Genomic DNA, 21,083 nt, shown 5'->3' with positions numbered 1-21,083 from the left:
TGACCAAAGACACAATAAAGAGAGAATTGTTTTTTATACAATTTAACCACTTTAAATCGGTTGGCGTTAATTTACGCCACCGCATTTGTATATTTGCTTTTGCGTTTTGCAGCAGTTGACATAAATATACGCCGTTGCCTTTGCTAGCACCGGTCAAGCTAAACGTACGTCGACTGATAGGTTGGTATCGTTGACGAAGTGGCTGAATATTTTTCAGAATTGTGTATACCCCTGGACGACAAGAGTTTATGGAAATTCAAGGGAAGGCTCAAATTCAAGCAATACTACCTGGGCCATACGTGGCTGCTTTGGAGTCAAGACATACAAAGTGTGCCAGTCAATGAACAGAGCATGTGGCTACACTTGAAATTACAAAAATCTACTCTGATGAGGACAGATCTGGTATTTCAGCGTCTGCTCCAGCGTCATCTAATGCCGTGTCGTTGAATGAGAACTTGATGGACACGCCTCCATACACATATATACATAACATGCATCTCATATCTTCACCAAAAACTACCGCCGCCTTTACTCGTTTGACTGAGAAACGCCTACTTTTACTCATTTCTGCGATATCCACTTCCTCTTTTTATCTGTGAAGTCTTCTCGACAGGCAACACTGCTTTTCATGTAACCATTTATTTTTGTTTGTTTACCTGTATGTTTGTTTGTTTGTTTGTTTCTGTTGTACGCGGTGAAGGAACACTACGCGGGAACCTTGGCGTTTACCTTTTACTTGTTTCAGTCATTGAAATGCAACCTTACTGGAGCACTATCGTGAAGGATCCAATTACACAGATCGACCCCAGTACTTGTTCTGGTACTTAGTTTATCGATCTCTTTTGACGGAAGTGCTAGTAAATTACGGAGACGTAAATATACCAACACTGGTTGTCAAACGATGTTCGGGAACAAACACAAACACAAAGGTATACCATACTCACATACACACGCACACATATATGTATGTAAGCATGTACGTACGTATGTATGTATGTATGTATGTATGTATGTATGTATGTATGTATGTATGTATATATCTGCTTATCCCTATATAATGAGGTCTGTTTATCCCCTATATATTGAGAGAATACTCCAGTTGATATCTGGATTTTATAATCCCTAAAGAGTACACTATATCTTCAACTGACTACATATATATATATATATATATATATATATATATAGAACAGTATACATTAAAAGTGGGGAAGGCCGGTTTATGGGATTACCCTGGGTATCCCGACCATAAAGTGTTTAGCCTAAGACCAACAGATTTTCGGGTTTTGACGATACGCCATATGGCCAAACACCTGATGGCCGTGAAACCCACAGTAATCCTATAAACCGGCCTTCCCCACTTTTAATATATATAGGCGCAGGAGTGGCTGTGTGGTAAGTAGCTTGTTTACCAGCCACATGGTTCCGGGTTCAGTCCCACTGCGTGGCATCTTGGCCAAGTGTCTTCTGCTATAGCCCCGGGCCGACCAATGCCTTGTGAGTGGATTTGGTAGACGGAAACTGAAAGAAGCCTGTCGTATGTATGTATATATATATATATATATATGTGTGTGTATGTGTTTGTCCCCCTAGCATTGCTTGAACTCCGATGCTGGTGTGTTTACGTCCCCGTCACTTAGCGGTTCGGCAAAAAGACCGATAGAATAAGTACTGGGCTTACAAAGAATAAGTCCCGGGGTCGATTTGCTCGACTAAAGGCGGTGCTCCAGCATGGCTGCAGTCAAATGACTGAAACAAGTAAAAGAGTAAAGAGTAAAGATATTATATATATATATATATATATATATATATATATATATATATATATATATACATATAATTATGAACAACTAGAACAAGTAAACAAAACATATAAGTTTGCGTGTGTGTTTTGCGTTTGTACGTGCGTGCGTGCGTGTGTGTATGCGAGAGAGAGAGAGACAGAGAGAGAGAGAGAGAGTGAGAAAGGGAGAGAGAGAGCGCGTGCAAACATCTACTTACCTGTAGGTCGAACTTGGAATTTTGTCTCCGTTTGTCTAACCGAATCGCCGATCAACACTTGTGTTTTACAAATATATGTCGTCGTTGACCGCCTGTTTTTGGTGTGCAAAAAGGAGACACTGCCGAAGTAAGTGCACGAATCATAATATATTTTGGTTCTTTAATCTCCATTTCGTCTCCGGTTACTTGATATATTCTTGAGTTAGCCTCGTTTACTTCGAATATCCTGAGATTGCCGGCTGGATGGCCTACATCTCCGAAGCAGACGATTTTCACGGCGCCTTTACGAACCCCGGTGCATTTTTTAACCATTTGTAACTTTCCGGGTGGCACTGTTTTCAAAAGCAAAAACAATTTTAGGGCCAAATTAAAATATAGATATACAGACAAACAGATAGACAGGCAGGTAGGCAGATAGACAGACCAATAGATAGATAGATAGATAGATAGATAGATAGATAGATAGATAGATAGATAGATAGATAGATATAGATAGATAACCTCATACAGACACGCACTTACATATATATATATATAGAGAGAGAGAGAGAGAGAGAGGCGTGTGTGAGAGGGAGAGAGGGAGAGAGAGAGAGAGATATTCAGATGAATATGGTACTTGAGTTGAGGCACCAGAGTTTAGTATGGTATTATCCATACAATTTCAAAATAAGGTGATTAAAATCAAAATGATTGCCAATACATTTTCTTTTCCCTCTATGCTTTTTCTTTTTTTTGCTCATTTTTTGTTGTTGTTGTTGTTGTTATTGTTATTATTATCATTATTATTATTATTATTATTATTATTATTATTATTATTATTATTATTATTAAGGCGGCGATATGGCAGAATCGTTAGCACGCTGGGTGAAATGCTTAGCGGTATTTCGTCTGCAGCTACGTTCTGAGTTCCCAATTCTGCCGAGGTCGACTTTGCCTTTCATCCTTCCGAAGTCGATAAATTAGGTGCCAGTTGTGTGCTGGTGTCGATTCAATCGACTAATTCCTTCCCAAAAAATTTCAGATAGAAAGGATCATTATTATTATGATTATTATTATTATTATTATTATTATTATTATTATTATTATTCAGTAGTCTTAATTTTATCACGTGTTTTCACTGCACTACCATCCGCAGCTCTCTATGTCTTGGATATGTGTCGTTGTTTGTTGTGATGCTCTTATTTTCACTATATTGAAATTGCTTTACATAGGATGTCTGCGATGCCTAGTAGTGCTATTTTCTGTACATTATATACGTTTCTAAGTCCAAGTGTTTTGCTTATGCATTTTTCTGAATCTTTTTTTTTTATTATACCTAATGCACCTATTATTATAGTGATTTTTCTGTTTCTAGACTCCTCATTCGAGTTACTTCTATTTCCAGATCTTTGTAGTTTGAGAGCTTCTTCGTTTCTTTTAGAGATACATTGCCATCTGTTGGTATTGATACATCGATTAGAAGGCAGTTTTCATGGTGATCTCTGACAACTATATCTGGTCTATTAGTCTTGATTTTTCTATCTGTGTAATATCCCAGAGTATGGTTGCCTTGTCATTTTCTGAGACCTTTTCTGGGGTGTGTCTATACCATAGTTTTGACATAGCTTCCCGTGTATATAGGTCCCGATTCTATCATGTCTGAATATATTCCTTCTAGCCAGGACTGGGCAGCCAGAGACAATATGGTTTCTTGTTTCTTCCCTACCACCACATATTCTGCAGTTACTTGTATTTTGTTTTTTTTTCTTTTTCATTATGTTTTTAGTGATTTCTGGTGGGCTGGCTTTGATCTTGTACTGTAATTAAACATCCTTCAGTCTCTGCTTTGAATCCTGAGCTTCTCAGCCATTGTTGAGATTTTACTTTGTTTTTTTTTTTATGTTTGTTTTTTACTGTTTAGCTTATCGCAATATTTGCCATCCAAAGGCTTTTATTGCCATCGTTTTATTATGATACTTTGTCGTTCCAGTTTTAGTTTGGATTTCAGTTGTTTTACAGCCTTTGTTGTTTCTTCTTTTTCTTCATAGTTGTCAGGTACTATGACTTCTTTCTTGTATTTTTCAGCTTCCTCAAAGACAGAAGACAGTTTTTAATTGCCTCGTCCTAGATATTTCAATTTCAAGGTCCTTATATTTCGACAGCTTTTAAAATTCCTTTGCTGTGAAATTTTCTATCGGTAGGTACTATCATATCAATTATCTAGCATGTTTTTTTTTTCCTAGGTCTTGATGATGAGGGCGCTCTTTCCACTTTGGGTGTTCATGTGCTTAATTTATCGACCCCGAAAGGAATGAAAGGTAAAGTCGACCTCAGTGGAATTTGAACTCAGAAGGTAGCGATGGAAGAACTACTGCTAAGCATTTTGTCCAGCGTACTGACAATCCTGCCAGCTCACCGCCTAAATAAGTTAGATAATGATAATGATAATGATAATGATAATAATAATAATATAATAATAATATAATAATAATAATAATAGTAATAGTAATAATAATAGTAATAATAATAGTAATAGTAATAGTAATAATAATAATAATAATAATAATAATAATAATAATAGCAAAAACAAAAATAGTGACATAATTGTTATAAGAATTAAAACTGTTGTTTATATGAATTTGTTGACCTTGATTATATCGAGTGTTGGGTGATAAAAATCTCTCTCAAGACATTTGTTTTTTGGGGGTTTTTTTAGCGGTTAGAAACAGAATCTAAGCACCCTCAAATCCTAGCCTTACGTCTTCAAAAAATTAAGGACATATTTCATAAGTTAAGCGTAGAAACATTATTCGATAACTGCTGACTTGAAGACAAACATCAATAACAATACAGACTACCAAACTTGGTGCTGTTTTGGAAAACTATCTCATTAACTCACCTTCATTTCCAACACTGAAAACATCATCGACTAATTCAACCTTTCTGTTAGCGACTTCTGAAACCATCACACATTTCGCATTTCGTCGTTTGCCTTTATAATCCAATACGATCGTGCTTTTTTGTACATAGACACATTTGGTATAATCATATTTGGGAGGAGAATCTATCGTTTCCACGCCGTTGGTTTCTTTATAGTCTCCTTCGTCAGTGGTGAGATACCACTTCAATGTTGTTGTCATTTCTTGGCTGTACCCTGTGCACACCACTCGCGCGCTGCCCCGTTTTAACCTGATGCACGTACCTCGGTTTATCTTGACTGAAGGAATAAAGTCTGCAAAATAAACGACGATCACGATAAGGAGGAGGAGGAGGAAGAAGAAGAAGAAGAAGAAGAAGAAAGAAGAAGAAAAAGAAGAAGAAGATAAGGAGGAGGAGGAGGAGAATAGGCGGGAGGGGAGGGGAGAAGGAAGAAGATGAGGAGGAGGAAGAAGATGATGAGGAGGAAGAAGATGAGGAGGAGGAAGAAGATGATGAGGAGGAAGAAGATGAGGAGGAGGAAGAAGATGAGGAGGAGGAAGAAGATGAGGAGGAGGAAGAAGATGAGGAGGAGGAAGAAGATGAGGAGGAGGAAGAAGATGAGGAGGAGGAAAAGGGGCGGGAGGGGAGGGGAGAAGGAAGAAGATGATGGAGGAGGAGGAGGGCAGGAGGAGGGACGGGAGGAGGGACGGGAGGAGGGACGGGAGGAGGGACGGGAGGAGGGACGGGAGGAGGGACGGGAGGAGGAGGGCGGAAGAGGGGCGGAAGGAGGAGGAAGAGGAAAGGCGGGAGGAGGAGGAGAAGAAGGAGGAGGAGGAGGAGAAGGAAGAGGTGGAAGAAGGAGGATATTCAACACTGCTATAAAAGAGATGTATGAGTTACATTGGGGTTCGATAGAAAGTTAGTAAACTTAATGCAAACGTATTTCTTCTAATATAACAATTAATAACAAAATCTAAAGATTTGAAAGAAAGCAGATCATGTAAAGAATACAAGCAGAAAATAAAACAAAACAACCATCTATGTATACCATGAAGGACCACTAACCTGTGAAACATTGCAACAGAATCCACCGTGTACATAATTCATAATACTCTGGCAACACAACAGCAGCAAAAATACCAGTACATATAATAAATGCGCCTTAGCACATAGCAAAATTGTGCAGAATACACTATACAAGAAGAGAGGTATTACAGCAAGTTAAAAACAAAAGAAACAAGTATAAAAAGAAAAACTCAAAAATGGTGATGGAGACCATTGAGATCCTCAAAGGGGCATAAAATCAAATATACAGCCACAATAAAAACACACCTTCAACCCTACAAACAGAATAAAACACACTGCAACAGATTACCCAGTTAACGTTAAGGAGGACCTTACAGAAAAGAGAGAGAAATACAAAAGAACGGGATAATTGATTACATTTACCCGAACTACACTCGAGCGAGCAGCTCCACTGAAAAAATATATTAGGTGATAGGCCAGTGCTAAAAGAACCGTGTTCAGTAATATATCAGCGAACTTTGAAAGACTAAATAGTGAAACCTGTTAAGTAAAATTATCAACCATCGCACAAACAATAACTCTGAGCACCTCTTCAAACTCCACCCATCTAACACCCGTGGACATATTTACAAAGTAAGAAAACAGCACAGCTCCCATGACTTCAGGAAACATTTTTTCACGCTGAGAGTTGCTGAAGCATGGAACAAACTGCCGGCATCAGTTGTTAGTTGTCGGAGCACTGCATCCTTCAAAACTTCCATGCTTCCTGAGATTCGCCAACACTACACTTGATCTTCTCCTCTCCATACACACACATGCATGTATCTGACTCATACATTGTTCGCTTTCCAGACATTTCTACATTACTGCATGTAATTTATATGCACTTTCTGACAAGTTGTGGTGCACCTGAGCACTGTATACAATAATTTCATTATTATATTATTATAATATTGAGACAACTGGATATAATCCCTCATAAAAAAATCGAAAGAAATATACTGCATAAACTTGCGAAAATGAAAACACATTTTCTTACTAATCAAAGCGTAAAAGCATGGGCTTCCAATGCAAAAAGCTTCGTATATATATATTATATATATATATATATAGATAGATAGATAGATAGATAGATAGATAGATAGATAGAGATAGATAGATAGATAGATAGATAGATAGATAGATAAATGGATAGATAGATAGATAGATAGATAGATAGATAGATAGATAGATAGATAGATAGAGATAGATAGATAGATAAATGGATAGATAGATAGATAGATAGATAGATAGATAGAGATAGATGGATAGATAGATAGAGATATAGATAGATAGATAGATAGATAGATAGATAGATAGATAGATAGATAGAAGATAGATAGATAGATAATAGACAGACAGATAGATAGATAGATAGATAGATAGATAGATAGATAGATAGATAGATAGATAGATAGATAGATAGATAGATAGATAGATAGATAGATAGATAGATAGACAGACAGACAAACAGATATATATATATATACATTTTTATAATTATGAGTATAATTATAATTAGAGTTCACTACCATAAGAAAATCTTCTTATGGTAGTGAAATAGTTAGTTTTAACTGCTCTTTCTAAATTTCGGAATGTGGTGAGGTAAATTTTTGCTGAACCTTAATTATAATTATACTCATAATTATAAAGATTTTTGTTTAAGCTTACCGATAATGGTTCTTTTAACATACCGAACAACTTGGTAAAATAATTAATTAATTTTACCCTTTATTATTATTGATATATATATATTATATATATATATATATATAATATATATATATATATATATATATAATATATATATTATATATATATATATGTATATATATATATATATATACGGGCACTATCGCTATCCGTACTTAGAATCTTCAACAGCTCAGAGGACGGATGATGACTAGCACAGTTTACTACCACCTATCGTTTTCGAATCTATGCTATCAGACCAAAGTATCACAAAACCAAGAACGCGAGAAGACTGATTTGCATCAGCTTCTTTAGAAGAGAAAAAAGAAGAGAAAAAAGGAGAGAGAAAAAGGAGAGAAAAAAATATTTATATAACAAATAAAAGATAAAAGAATGAATATGGAATATACGAGAATATATTATTAATCACAACAATTGTTTCGACACATCCAGCATCTGGTACAGGAGCATCCGGCGTTAAAATGACAGTTCCATAATGCAACTCTTCGTTTTGCAGAGAGAAAAACAGCCAGACGGAGGAAAATTCTTCATATATATAGAAGATCCCAAAATAAAATTGCAGTAGACAAAAAGAGAAACGAACACTTAATCCAGCGAGAAAAGTATTGAAAATAACCGTTAACCGATTTGGTTGTATAAATGCCCTCGGACGTGGAACAAATATAGTATTATTGGACGCTCAGGAAAGAAGGAATGAAAGAGGGTTTAACGTTTCGAGCGGAGCTCTTCGTCGGAAACATAGGAGAAGGAAAGATCCAGAGAAGGGAAGACAGAGGAAAAAAATCGCCAATGGTACACACGAGGTCACATATATATATATATATATATATGCACATATGTTACAACGTGAAGTGGTAACGATTGACTAATGATATACATAGTACAGGATTGTGAATGGTTATCAACATGAATAGTAGAATGGTTGACCAATATCTGGCAACTACTTACTGTGTGTCAGCAAGTCATGGCTGACGGAGTGAAGCTTGCCTTCGACATCCCTTGTCTGACAGGTAATATTATTCTCATGACAGCTCTTCAAGTTAATCTTGAACGATAAATAACCATGGTGTCCCACTTGATGGGATTTGATTTCTTTTAGCTTGGTGGCTTCATTGTTGCCGGACAACTTGTGGGTCTTAGTTTCTGGTGAGTAAGTTAAGACGGAGATATTGGCACGCAGTATTTCAATCGTGGTTTCATTGAATTCACCCGAGAAGGCGAAGTCACATTTTACTGTCACATTCTGATTTAGCTTTGGTTTTGGTACGTAAGACAAGTGAGCTGCAATAGAGGAACATAGAATTTGATAGTTACTAAAAGGTTGCTTGGATACGACGTAATCTGGCAATACTCTTCATTAGACGCAGATTGCACTGAACGGGCAGGTAAATCATAAAAAGCATTCCACCAGAGATTATTTTGTGTATTATTTCAGACATGTATACATTTAAAATAGTTGTAATTATATGTTTACAAGGGCTAGATAGGCATCTCCGACAAGCAAGCCAAGCCATGCTACTCCAGACTGAAGACGAGCAATGACTCAGAAACAATTCTCTGGCTGCTGGCTTAGCTGGGTGGAGGTGCTTGTCTCCCCTTGTAAACATAAGGACACAGGAAATGTGTCAAGGCTGACAGGAAGCAGTTCTGCTTCGTAGGACTAAATAGCAGTAGTATTATTCCCTTCATGGGACTGTCACATTAAGTTGACAGCATGCAACGACTTTATCGTATCACTACCGCATAAATCTCTATGAGAGATTTAGAAATGTATTATTATTTCTATGTATACATTTGTATTACATTTATGTAGATAAGCAAGTATTAAAACATATACATGTGTGTGTGCGTGTGTGTGTGGTGTGTGTGTGTGTGTGTGTGTGTGTGTGTTTTTATTAAAACAACCAATGTGCTCTTTTAATAAAACATATTGGCATTCAGTCGTAATACCTTATGTTTTCTATTCTAAGTGGCTTAACCATGAGCATCAACACAAGGATTTATGTGGGTGCGTATGCACAACTGTATGTATGTATGAATGTATGTATGAATGTATGTATGTATGTATGTATGTATGTATGTATGTATGTATGTATGAATGTATGTATGTATGTATGCATGCGAATACATATGTGCAAATAAAGGAATAAATAGATACATATATATGTGTGTATGTATATATATTATATATATATATAGATATATATATATATATATATAATATATATATATATATATATATACACGCACGTGCCATAAAGTCTGGATGAATAAATGTGTGAATATTCACAGAAATGTGTTGTTACTACATCGGAGTTAATGCATTTTCCCCTATGCCTCTACATGTTACGGTCGTCACTCTGTGTGTGTGTGTATGTATGTGTGTGTGTGTGTCTGTGTGTGAGTGTGTGTGTCTGTGTGTGTGTGTGTGTGTGTGTGTGTGTGCGTCCGTGTGTGTATGTGTGTCTGTGTGAAAAATATTGAGAAAAAATGCGTCGAAATGTTTGTCTAAATACCGTAAGTCCTCGTTTATAAGGTTAAAATCCCTAGTGCGTACTATATACGAGGTTAAAAATGAAAGTTATTTTCTAAGCAATGTCCGAGTCTCTATTTGCTGTCCGGCAATGTTTATTCAGACGCATTTTGTGATGCCGGGCGCGAAAATACCTTAAGCTAAGCCTGAAAGCAATGAAGTCATAAAATAATCATCCATAACTTGCAGTAAGGAACATTTATTAAACGTTATTACTGTTGTTTCTTTATTTTCTGCAAACAAAATGCACAAAAAAGCTACACGTTTGCATTATGTTATATATACAATAATAATAATAAAAGACGTTACCGTATACATTTTTACAAACCAAGGACGTTATATAGACCTCCTTGACTCATGTTAGAGAAGTGGTGCGTATTATACACAAGGTTTAGGTTTTTCAGAGGTACAGCCCTCTGAAAATCCACTGCGTATTATACTCAAGGGCGGACTATACTCGAGGATTTACGGTATATATAAGTAAAACAAGTGGAGAATAACTACACGCAATGTTCATATGTTTGAAAAATAAAAACAAGGGACGCAACTTTGGTTTTCAGTTTTGTTTTGTTTTCTTTTTGTTGCTCGCGTCATTTCCAAAACAAGGGACGCAACCCTGGTTTCTGTATTTTCATCATTTATCATTTAAAGGAATCGGACTTCTGTTTTTATAAGAAGGGTGTTATCTATTCTCAAAGAGTGTCACTCAATTATATTTGGTTGGATTTATTGTGGCTGATATTTGTGCTGGTGTCTTTCTTTTTACTAGTGATGACGTGGACCTCTGGAAGGTTTGTAATTCTGTGTTGGTCCACATGTATATTCAGAGGAGGACACCCACGTATAGACTCATGCATACACGCGGGCGTATATACGTATATATATATATATATATATATATATAATATATATATATATATATATATATATATATATATATATATATATATATATATATATATATATATATATATTATATATATATATATATACATATACATACATATGCAGATACATATAGATATACATATACACACATATGCGCATATTCGCTTATTTGCATTTATTGCTTGTTCCTTCTCGAGCCATCCCTGGCTCATAAGGGCCGGTTTCCCGGTTTCCTTGGCGTATGGGCTCCCCACCTGGACGGGACACCGGTCCGTCGCAGGTGAGCTGCAAGATGCAGGAGGAAAGAGTGAGAGTAAGTTGTGGCGAAAGAATCAGCAGAAGTTTCGCCATTACCTTCTGCCGGAGCCGCGTGGAGCTCAGGTGTTTCGCTCATAACCCGCGATCCCTCGACCGCGAGCCCGCTGCTCTAACCACTAGGCCATTAAAGAACATCAGTAAGGTATTTGCGCATGCTTGTTTACATGTGTGCAATATTTGGAGTCAATGCATATAGCTGCAAGATTAGACATGTGCATATGCACTTCAATGCTAAACTTTTAGAAAGTTTTACATATTTTGAAGTTCTATCAATGGCTTATATCTGCAATTTTCTAATTAGCTTTCCCCTTTCAGGTTTTAATAACCCTAATTTCTCAAGATTGGTGTATGTATGTATGTATGTATGTATGTATGTATGTATGTATGTACGTAAGTACGTACATACGTATGTATGCATTCGCTTTTACTCTTTTACTGCTTTCAATTACTTGACAACAATCACACTGTGGTACCGCTTTGAGTTCTTTCAGCCATTATATTGATCTCAGTACTAATTTTTAAAAGTTTTTTAATGCAAAGGCAGATATAGGAGTACACGCGCACGCGCAAACACACACACACACACACACACACACACACACACACACAATCAATTCAAATGAATGAATAAATCGGACAAAAAGAGAACTGGCAAAATGTATTAGCTTGACGCTCAGTGAAAGGAGAAAGTTTGACGTTTCGAGCATAGCTCTTCGTCGTAGATGAGAAAAGAAGAAAAAGAAATTGCCAACGGCACGTGTATAGTGTGACATATATATATATATATATATATATATATATATATATATATATATATATATAATATATATATATATATTTGTGTGTATGCATGTATGTATGTATTATGTATATATATATATACTCTAGATATTACTCTATTATCAATTCACATACGGTTAGGATATATTTTTCAAACACAGAAAAATTTCTTACAAATTATCTCTTCACATAATAACAAACTGTTAAATATTAATACATTTATACTAACATTAATTTAGCTAATACCATCCAACCCTCTAGAAATATTAATAACAAGGTTATTGTATCTGAAGTCAATTCCAATAGAATTAAGTTTGTGTCAAGTAACTCTAAGATTAAAAATTGTATATACCAGTGTATAATCAGTACTCGTAATAAAGTACGATTTTACATTGGAAGCACATCGTTAGAGTTATCTAAAAGAATTTCTATCCATTACTCAACATTTAGGGATAGAAAGAAACGTAATAGTACTGGTCTCAGCAAACCGATTTGGGATTTAAAAGACCACAATGAACAATTTCATTTAGAATGGTTGATTCTCTTAATTTCGATACCTTATGACAAAGGCAAGGAATTCTGTCTTCTCTACAATTCTGAGCTATTTTTCATTATTTTTTCTAAAAGTACTCTAGTAAACGCGGTTATAGAGATGTAAGCATTGGCAAAAACACACATTTAGTGCATATAAGTAGTCTCTATCATTATATATAATTTAAACTTTAATTTCCTTTATATTTAACATTCACTATTGGTATCCCTACTCTTTCTGTTGGCTACTTATGACGTTATATCATATAACGTTTTTTTAAACAATATTAATAGCGTCCTCTCAATCGCTATACAAATCCATCATTTTTTGCTAAAATGTCTTATTGACGAGTTTTGTTTTTTTCACTTTCCTGAAGAGAAGATTGCATTGTTTATACCATTTATTCTTTTGAATAGTATCAGTGGAATTTTCGAAACATGTGTCGAAAGTAAAAATATTTGATTTACACCTGCGTTAAACTCCATTTATTTATTCATATATATATATATATATATATATATACACATACATACATATATATGAATGTATGTATGCATTTACTTACGTATCTATATATGTGTATATATTATAGACAACTTACTAGGAATTGGTTCAACAATGACAGCTACGGTAGTCGGAGTCGAATTAAACTGACCATCCTGTAAATGAGATGCATAATATTAGACACTTAATCACGATAACGATGATGGTGATGATGACGATGACGACGACGACAACGACTATGACGATGATGACGATGGCGACTACGGCGGTTGTTATGATGACGTAGTAGTAGTAGTAGTAGTAGTAGTAGTAGTAGTAGTAGTAGTAGTGTAGTAGTAGTGGCTGTTGTTATATTACTTACATATGCCATTAAGGTGACGTAATAGGTAGTCTGTAGTTCATCATAGACGAGAGGCTTCAACAATTCCAACTGGCCAACCCAGTAACTGCTATTAGTTTTGATAGTCTTCACTCCAAATATTTCACACCCAGAGTTTGCTGATGACTGTTTGTAGAGAACAGTAGATATTATATATATATATATATATTGCCCCAGCATGGCCGCAGCCTTCGGGCTGAAACATTTTTAAGGATTTAAGGATATATATATATATATATATAATATATATATATATACATAAATTACATATGCATAACTACATACATATATGTATATATATATATATATATATATATATATATATATATATATATAATATATATATATATATATATATATATATATATATATATATATATATAGGGAGAGTTCACGAAAAAAACAAAAGACGAAGACCGGTGCAGAAAACAAACAGATATATTAGTATAACGCTCAGGAACTGAAAAAGTCTTTTACATTTCGAGCCTACGCTCTTCTACAGAAAGGAACACAAAAAGAAACAAGGAGAGAAAAAAATGTGTGTAGTGGTTTCCGATCTATCTTGGCGACTATACATACATATATATAATGTGTATATATATATATGTGTGTGTTGTGGTGTGTGTGTGTGTGTGTGTTGTGTGTGTGTGTGTGTGTGTGTGTGTGTGTGTGTTGTGTGTGTGTGTGTGTATGTAGGGAGTGCATGTGTATAATATATACGTAGAGAGAGAGGGAGAGTTTTACGCTTGACCAGTAATTTAGCTAGCATCATTCTGCCTTTAATTACTATAAGCTTACCTCAAGATCTGGGTATGTTGCGAATGGGCATTAACATAATAGATGAGTTTCCTCCTGTATAGAGTACCTGTTTATTATACTGAGCATTGCCAAGTGACTTGATTTGAACCCCTTGGACAGGTAACTGTGAACTAAGGCAATAATTGATTGGAAGGTTTCTGCTCAAGGAAAGAACAAGTCAGTAATGCATTTGAAAGGCAATAATATCAATTTAACCCTCGCCGCATCTAAACTCTCCAGTCAACCATTGAGCCAAATTGATAGGAAGCCTCTTCACGGGTGCTGGACCTGCTAGATATAATAGCGAAATCCCTCCTAAATCACACAACCTATCATCATTTTAAAGGAATGCAAAAGAAAATGTAGTCCTTAAAATGTACTCTGTCTGGAAATAGAAGTGGGGTAAGGTTGCGAGTGACACACCTTTGATTACATGTCTTTTGGATTAATTAACAATCGTTTTCTCAAATAGGTGCAAGACCACAAATTTAGAAAGAGAGATTGAGCGGTTAAATCAACCGTAGTATTTGACGTTATTTTCATTTCACCGACTCTGGAAATTGACCGTGGCAGGATTTGAACGCAGAAAATTATTTTGTAAAATCTTAATTAAGTACCTAAATGCATTTTTGGCAGACATTTTAACGATTCAAGCAAACCTCCGCCCTCTATATTAAATAACAATAACAACAATATTGTTCGTCAGTTATAAATGTAATACAATATGGAGTCACCTGGTTCATTGCTTCTGATACACACGATACCGACAGAATTTTGTTACTCTTGTCCACATCAAGAGCGACAATTAAGGGTTTGACTAGTGTATTCACTGGAGTCGACTGTAAAGAAAAAACAAACAAACATGAAGAACATCTTTTAATGACTATGAAATTGATAGATTAAAGAAATATTATTAAATTATGGGGAACGATGAAGTTACAAAATGGAAAATTTATGGAACAGTTAAATTACGAAATAGCTACTTCAAGGTATATTTAAATTAACGTATGCTTAATTTAGTGAATTAATACAAGATTTGTCAGAGTGGCTGTGTGGTAAGTAGCTTGTTTACCAACCACATGGTTCTGGGTTCAGTCCCACTGCGTGGCACCTTGGGCAAGTGTCTTCTACTATAGCCTCGGGCCGACCAAAGCCTTGTGAGTGGATTTGGTAGACGGAAACTGAAAGAAGCCCGTCGTATATGTATATATATATATTTATATATATATATATATATATTTATATATATATATATATATATATATATATATATATATATATATATTATATATATATATATATGCGTGTGTGTGTTTGTGTGTCTGTGTTTGTCCCCCTAGCATTGCTTGACAACCGATGCTGGTGTGTTTATGTCCCCGTTACTTAGCGGTTCGGCAAAAGAGACCGATAGAATAAGTACTGGGCTTACAAAAGAATAAGTCCCGGGGTCGAGTTTGCTCGATTAAAGGCGGTGCTCCAGCATGGCCGCAGTCAAATGACTGAAACAAGTAAAAGAGTAAAGAGAGTATCAGTGTTTTCGTAATCAATTTGAAAATCCATTCCACGGGTGATTTGCCCATTCAACTTCACCAGCGCCAGCTTTACCTGTTTCCATCTCTCACGACGAGGACGAGGAGTTGGGCTTTGAGAGCGAAAAGTGCTTGGCAGTGGAAACCGGATGGATATAGAAGGAGAGGTAGGTCTAAGAACTCGAGGCGGAGATCAACACCAGAGGAACTAGAGAAAGGGGGACATGCATGGCAGAGTATAAGTACAGAAGCCAAAAATTATGCGACATGGAATTCAACTATAAGTGGCCTATACTCCGCGTTGGAGGGTTAAAGGCATAAAGAAGAAGAATTTAGTGAATGGAAAAATTTACTGTAAAACGGTAAAATTATTGCATATTTCGACAACCTTCTACGAGGTGGTGACATCGCTGTGTTTACTTCACAAGTTTTGTAATTTGTGTTATGCTGTAGTCTGCGATTTTATTATGGGCAGGAACAAAGAGCCAATGTGAAATTTTGCGTTAAACTTGGGAAGTCTGCTATAGAGGTATTGAGTATGCTTCAGCAAGCTTACAGCAATGTTTCCAGTGGCACGGGTACTTCAAAAGTGGAAAACGTCTCTGGGAGACCTACCACGAGTGTCACCCTCTGGAAATGTGGTATTGTGCATCGAGAATTCGCCCCCCTCCCCCGAGACTACTGCGACGCTTTGAAGCATTTGAGAGCGGACATTAGGCGAAAGCAACCGGATCTGTGGACAGCGAAGTATTGAATTGTCACCTAGCGCTACGAGCTCGTGAATTTCTCGCCCAAAGCAACTTGGTATCGCTTCAGCACCCGCCCTATTCTCTAGATTTAGTACCTTCGAACGTCTATCTCTTTCCTGGGATGAAAATGCTGCTCAAAGATCGAGATTCAGAGCAAATTGCAGACAGTCCTCGACTCACTTGCAGAAAACGACTTCCGGCCGGATTCCAAAAGTGGCAGGAACGCTGGGACCGGTGTATTGCTGCGCAATGTGACTATTTCGAAAGAAATGATGTATAAACTAAGATAAATAAGTTAATTTTTTTTAAACATACTAATCTGGGAATTTTTGATTCCACCGTGCACTTCATACCAAAGGGATTTTTAGCCCAATATTTACACAGTATGGTTATTATTATTATCTGCTTTTTGTTTCACCGTTCAAATAATGAAATAGTTGTTTCATGGAATAGTTAAAACATAGTTAATTTACTAGATTGTTAAATTACAGAACTGTTAACTTATGAAATAATTAAAATATGAAATGGTTAATGTATGAAATAATTAAATTGCACAGTAGCTAAATTTTGAAATATCGTATAGAATGGCTAATTATTAAATTATTAATTATTAATTCATATTTGTTACACATCATTAAATTATGAAAGAGCATAAATGAAATGAGATAACTTAAGAAATTGTTACCTTATAGAATAGTTAATTATTAAATTATCAATTTTTAAAATTATCGAATACTTAAAATTCTTAATTATTCCTTTCTATAGGTACAGGGTTTGAAATTTTAGAGGAGTGTACTAGTCCATTACATCGACCCCAGTGCACAACTGGTACTTATTCTATCGATCCCGAAAAGATAAAAGGAAAAGTTGGCATCGGAAGAATTTTAACTTGGAACGTAAAGATGAATGAAATACTGCTAAGTATTTTTTCCGGCGAGCTAACGATTTTATCAACTCACCGCCTTCTTAAAATTGCTAATTATTGGTTTCAAATTTTGGCACAAGGCCAGCAGGTTTGGGAGGGTATAAGTCGATTAAATCGACACGGGTATTCAACTGGTACTTATTTTATCGACCCCAAAGCATGAAAGGTAAAGTTCAACCCGGTCGAATTTAAACTCAGAATGTATAAATGGACAAAATGCCGCTAAGCATTTCGCTCGGCGTGTTAACTATCCTGCCAGCTCACCGCTCTTAAAAAATTATTAATTATTAAGATTATTTTTTTATATTGAAATTATTGTTCATTATTAATTATATTTAAAATTATTAAATTAGGTGACATTTACATAATGTAAGAGATAATCTTTTTTAAATGGTGATTTTATAGAATAGTTAATTATTAAATTATTAATTACTAATATTATTAAATATTAGAATTATTTAATTATCAAAATAATTGAATATCAAAATTATCAATTATTTAAACGAAAAAATATCAAAATATTTAAATCATCAATTATTTAAATAATTAAATATAAAAAATTAATTATTGACATCGTTAACTTAAATCAAAATTCAATATTTATTATATTTCAAATGAATAAGCTATAGAATTGCAAAATTATATTGTATACTTATTATGAAATGATTACTTTATATAAATGGTTAAATTATAGGATATAAGAGCTTTAATTATAGATTGTATTTATGGCATAGTAAGATATAAGGTCAGAACCCATGCACCATGACCTTTTTCCATACATTCGAGACATGTGGAATGAAAAAGGAAAAGAATCCCCAAAGAAGAGACCGGACCAGAATTCTTGAAACAGAGTAGTCTTCTATACTAAAGACACGCTAAGATTTATGTGACAGTATAAAGGTTTATGCGGCAGATGACGGGGTAATGTTGCCACTCATGGGGGCCTCGGAAACATTTAGCACTTCCGATGTGCAAACATTCTGAATAATACAGCCTATTACATCATGGAATAAATAACATACGGAGTGGAGGTGATAATGATGATGATGGATGGATGGATGGATGGTCAAACAAGGAGACAGATATATATAAAGATAAAAAGATAGACAGATAGACAGACAGGCAGATAGATATGTAGAGATTGAGAGATAAAGAGAGAGACAGAGAGACTAACAGATGGACGGACTGACGGACTGATTGATAGATTGGTTAATTGATTGATTGATTGATTGATTGATTGATAGCTTATATAAAACATTCACTTACCATAGATAAAGTTGCATTGGTCACCGAGTCGTTAAAAAATGGTGGATTATCATTGACGTCCATCACGTAGATTTTTCTTTCTAGATACGAATTTGATTTGCCATCCTGTAGAAATAATGATAACGTTAATGATGATGATGATGATGATGATGATGATGATGATGATGATGGGGATGATGATGATGATGAGGATGATGATGATGGGGATGATGATGATGATGAGGATGATGATGATGATGATGATGATGATGATGATGATGATGACGACGACGACGACGACGACGACGACAATGATGGTGATGATGGCTGTTCCTTGTTCTACATATTCGATGAAGGGAACAATTCATTTACATTGACCTTAATACTCAGTTCATCGACTATCGCAAGATAAAAGCCAAAGTCAACTTCAGTAGGATTTGGGATGTAACTAATGATAAATAATGATATTTAAAATTTTGATACAGCAATTCTAAGAAAGGGCTAGTCAATACAGTCGACCCCAGTACTTGACTAATAATTTATTTTATCCATCCAGGAGGAATGAAAGTCGAAGTTGATTTCGTTTAAATTCAAACTCTGAAGAGGCGGAACAAATGAAACAGAGCATTTACTACAACACTTTAACGACTCTGCTAGTTGACCAATTTAAATAATATAGGCGCAGGAGTGGCTGTGTGGTAAGTAGCTTGCTAACCAACCACATGGCTCCGGGTTCAGTCCCACTGCGTGGCATCTTGGGCAAGTGTCTTCTGCTATAGCCCCGGGCCGACCAATGCCTTGTGAGTGGATTTGGTAGACGGAAACTGAAAGAAGCCCGTCGTATATATGTATATATATATATATCTGTATGTATATATGTATGTGTGTGTTTGTGTGTCTGTGTTTGTCCCCCTTAGCATTGCTGACAACCGATGCTGGTGTGTTTACGTCCCCGTCACTTAGCGGTTCGGCAAAAGAGACCGATAGAATAAGTACTGGGCTTACAAAGAATAAGTCCTGGGGTCGATGTGCTCGACTAAAGGCGGTGCTCCAGCATGGCCGCAGTCAAATGACTGAAACAAGTAAAAGAGTAAAAGAGTAATGGCGTCTAAATTAGTCACACGGCCGGTAAATTTCGAACCCAGAACGTGAAGATCCAGGAGAAATATTGTAAGACGTTTTCCCCATGATCTAATGATTCCGCCAGCTCATCAAGAAAACATCATTTATCCTTTCTCTTCATCTTTTATTTGTTCCAGTCATTTTACTGTGGCCATACTGGAGTACTGCCTTAAAGGGTCTTAGTCGAACAAATAGACCTCGGGAACTTATTTTAAAAGGCTAGTACTTCTGTCAGTTTCTTTTGTCGAACCGACAAGTTACGAGGATGTAAACACACCAACACCGATTGTCAAGTGGTGATGGGGAACAAACACAGACACAGAGACGCACACACAAAGGTATATACTATACATATATATAATTTATATATATGTAGGCAGATATATATATATATATGTATGTACATATATGTATACATATATGCATATACCATATATATATACCATATATATATATATATATATATATATATATATATATATATATATATAAATATTTATATACATATATGTATATATGTGTGTGTATGTGTGAATATATATATATTATATATATATATATATATATATATCATACACATACACACACATATATACATATGTGTGTGTGTGTGCGTGTGTGCGTGGTGTGAGTGTGTGTGTGTAGTTAATTCGAGGAAGATATATCCTCATTAGGAATTATATAATCCAAGGTATTCCACTGGTTAATCACTATCATATAATGCGAAAAACACTGGTATATGTTAGGATTATTGAATTTTTTTTTATCAATATTGAGAGAAAAGAAAATGGAGAAATAACGGATGTATGAATAATTTATTTATTTGCTATTAAATAATGAAATTTTTTGTTAAAAGCCATAACAGCACAAATAATTTTATTACAAATCATAAAACTCAAAAAATAAAATAAAGGAACCTACATATATGTTTCAGTCCTATCACCTAGTTGATCAGACGTTCTAAGCATTTGGTTAAATGCTAAGAAAGGTATCATATTCTAACATTATGGTGGTAGGACTTCTTAAGGGTTAATCGTGAGCTCAAGGAACTTAAGAAGTCCTACCACCATATAGTCTTAGAGAGCCAGATACCGACCTCTATTT

The 21,083-nt window shown here is 35.4% G+C and overlaps 1 protein-coding gene across 1 annotated transcript in view; it reads right to left on the bottom strand.

Moving 5' to 3' along the window:
- LOC115221699 overlaps positions 1–21,083 on the bottom strand; it is a 24,128-nt gene that overhangs the window by 2,844 nt on the left and 201 nt on the right. Inside the window, exons 2-8 of the mRNA XM_029791904.2 lie at positions 18,879–18,983; positions 15,144–15,248; positions 13,594–13,737; positions 13,330–13,387; positions 8,626–8,958; positions 4,880–5,212; positions 2,002–2,333 (exon numbers count right to left, since the gene is read on the bottom strand). Coding sequence (XP_029647764.1) covers positions 2,053–2,333; positions 4,880–5,212; positions 8,626–8,958; positions 13,330–13,387; positions 13,594–13,737; positions 15,144–15,248; positions 18,879–18,941 — 1,317 coding nt within the window. The 5' untranslated portion in view covers positions 18,942–18,983 and the 3' untranslated portion in view covers positions 2,002–2,052. The remainder of the gene's footprint in view (positions 1–2,001; positions 2,334–4,879; positions 5,213–8,625; positions 8,959–13,329; positions 13,388–13,593; positions 13,738–15,143; positions 15,249–18,878; positions 18,984–21,083) is intronic.

This window comes from Octopus sinensis, linkage group LG18 (genome assembly GCF_006345805.1).
Source record: "Octopus sinensis linkage group LG18, ASM634580v1, whole genome shotgun sequence".
Lineage (NCBI taxonomy): Eukaryota > Metazoa > Mollusca > Cephalopoda > Octopoda > Octopodidae > Octopus > Octopus sinensis.
Note: the sequence above shows the minus strand (reverse complement) of the source record. Positions and strands in the feature narration are given on the sequence as shown.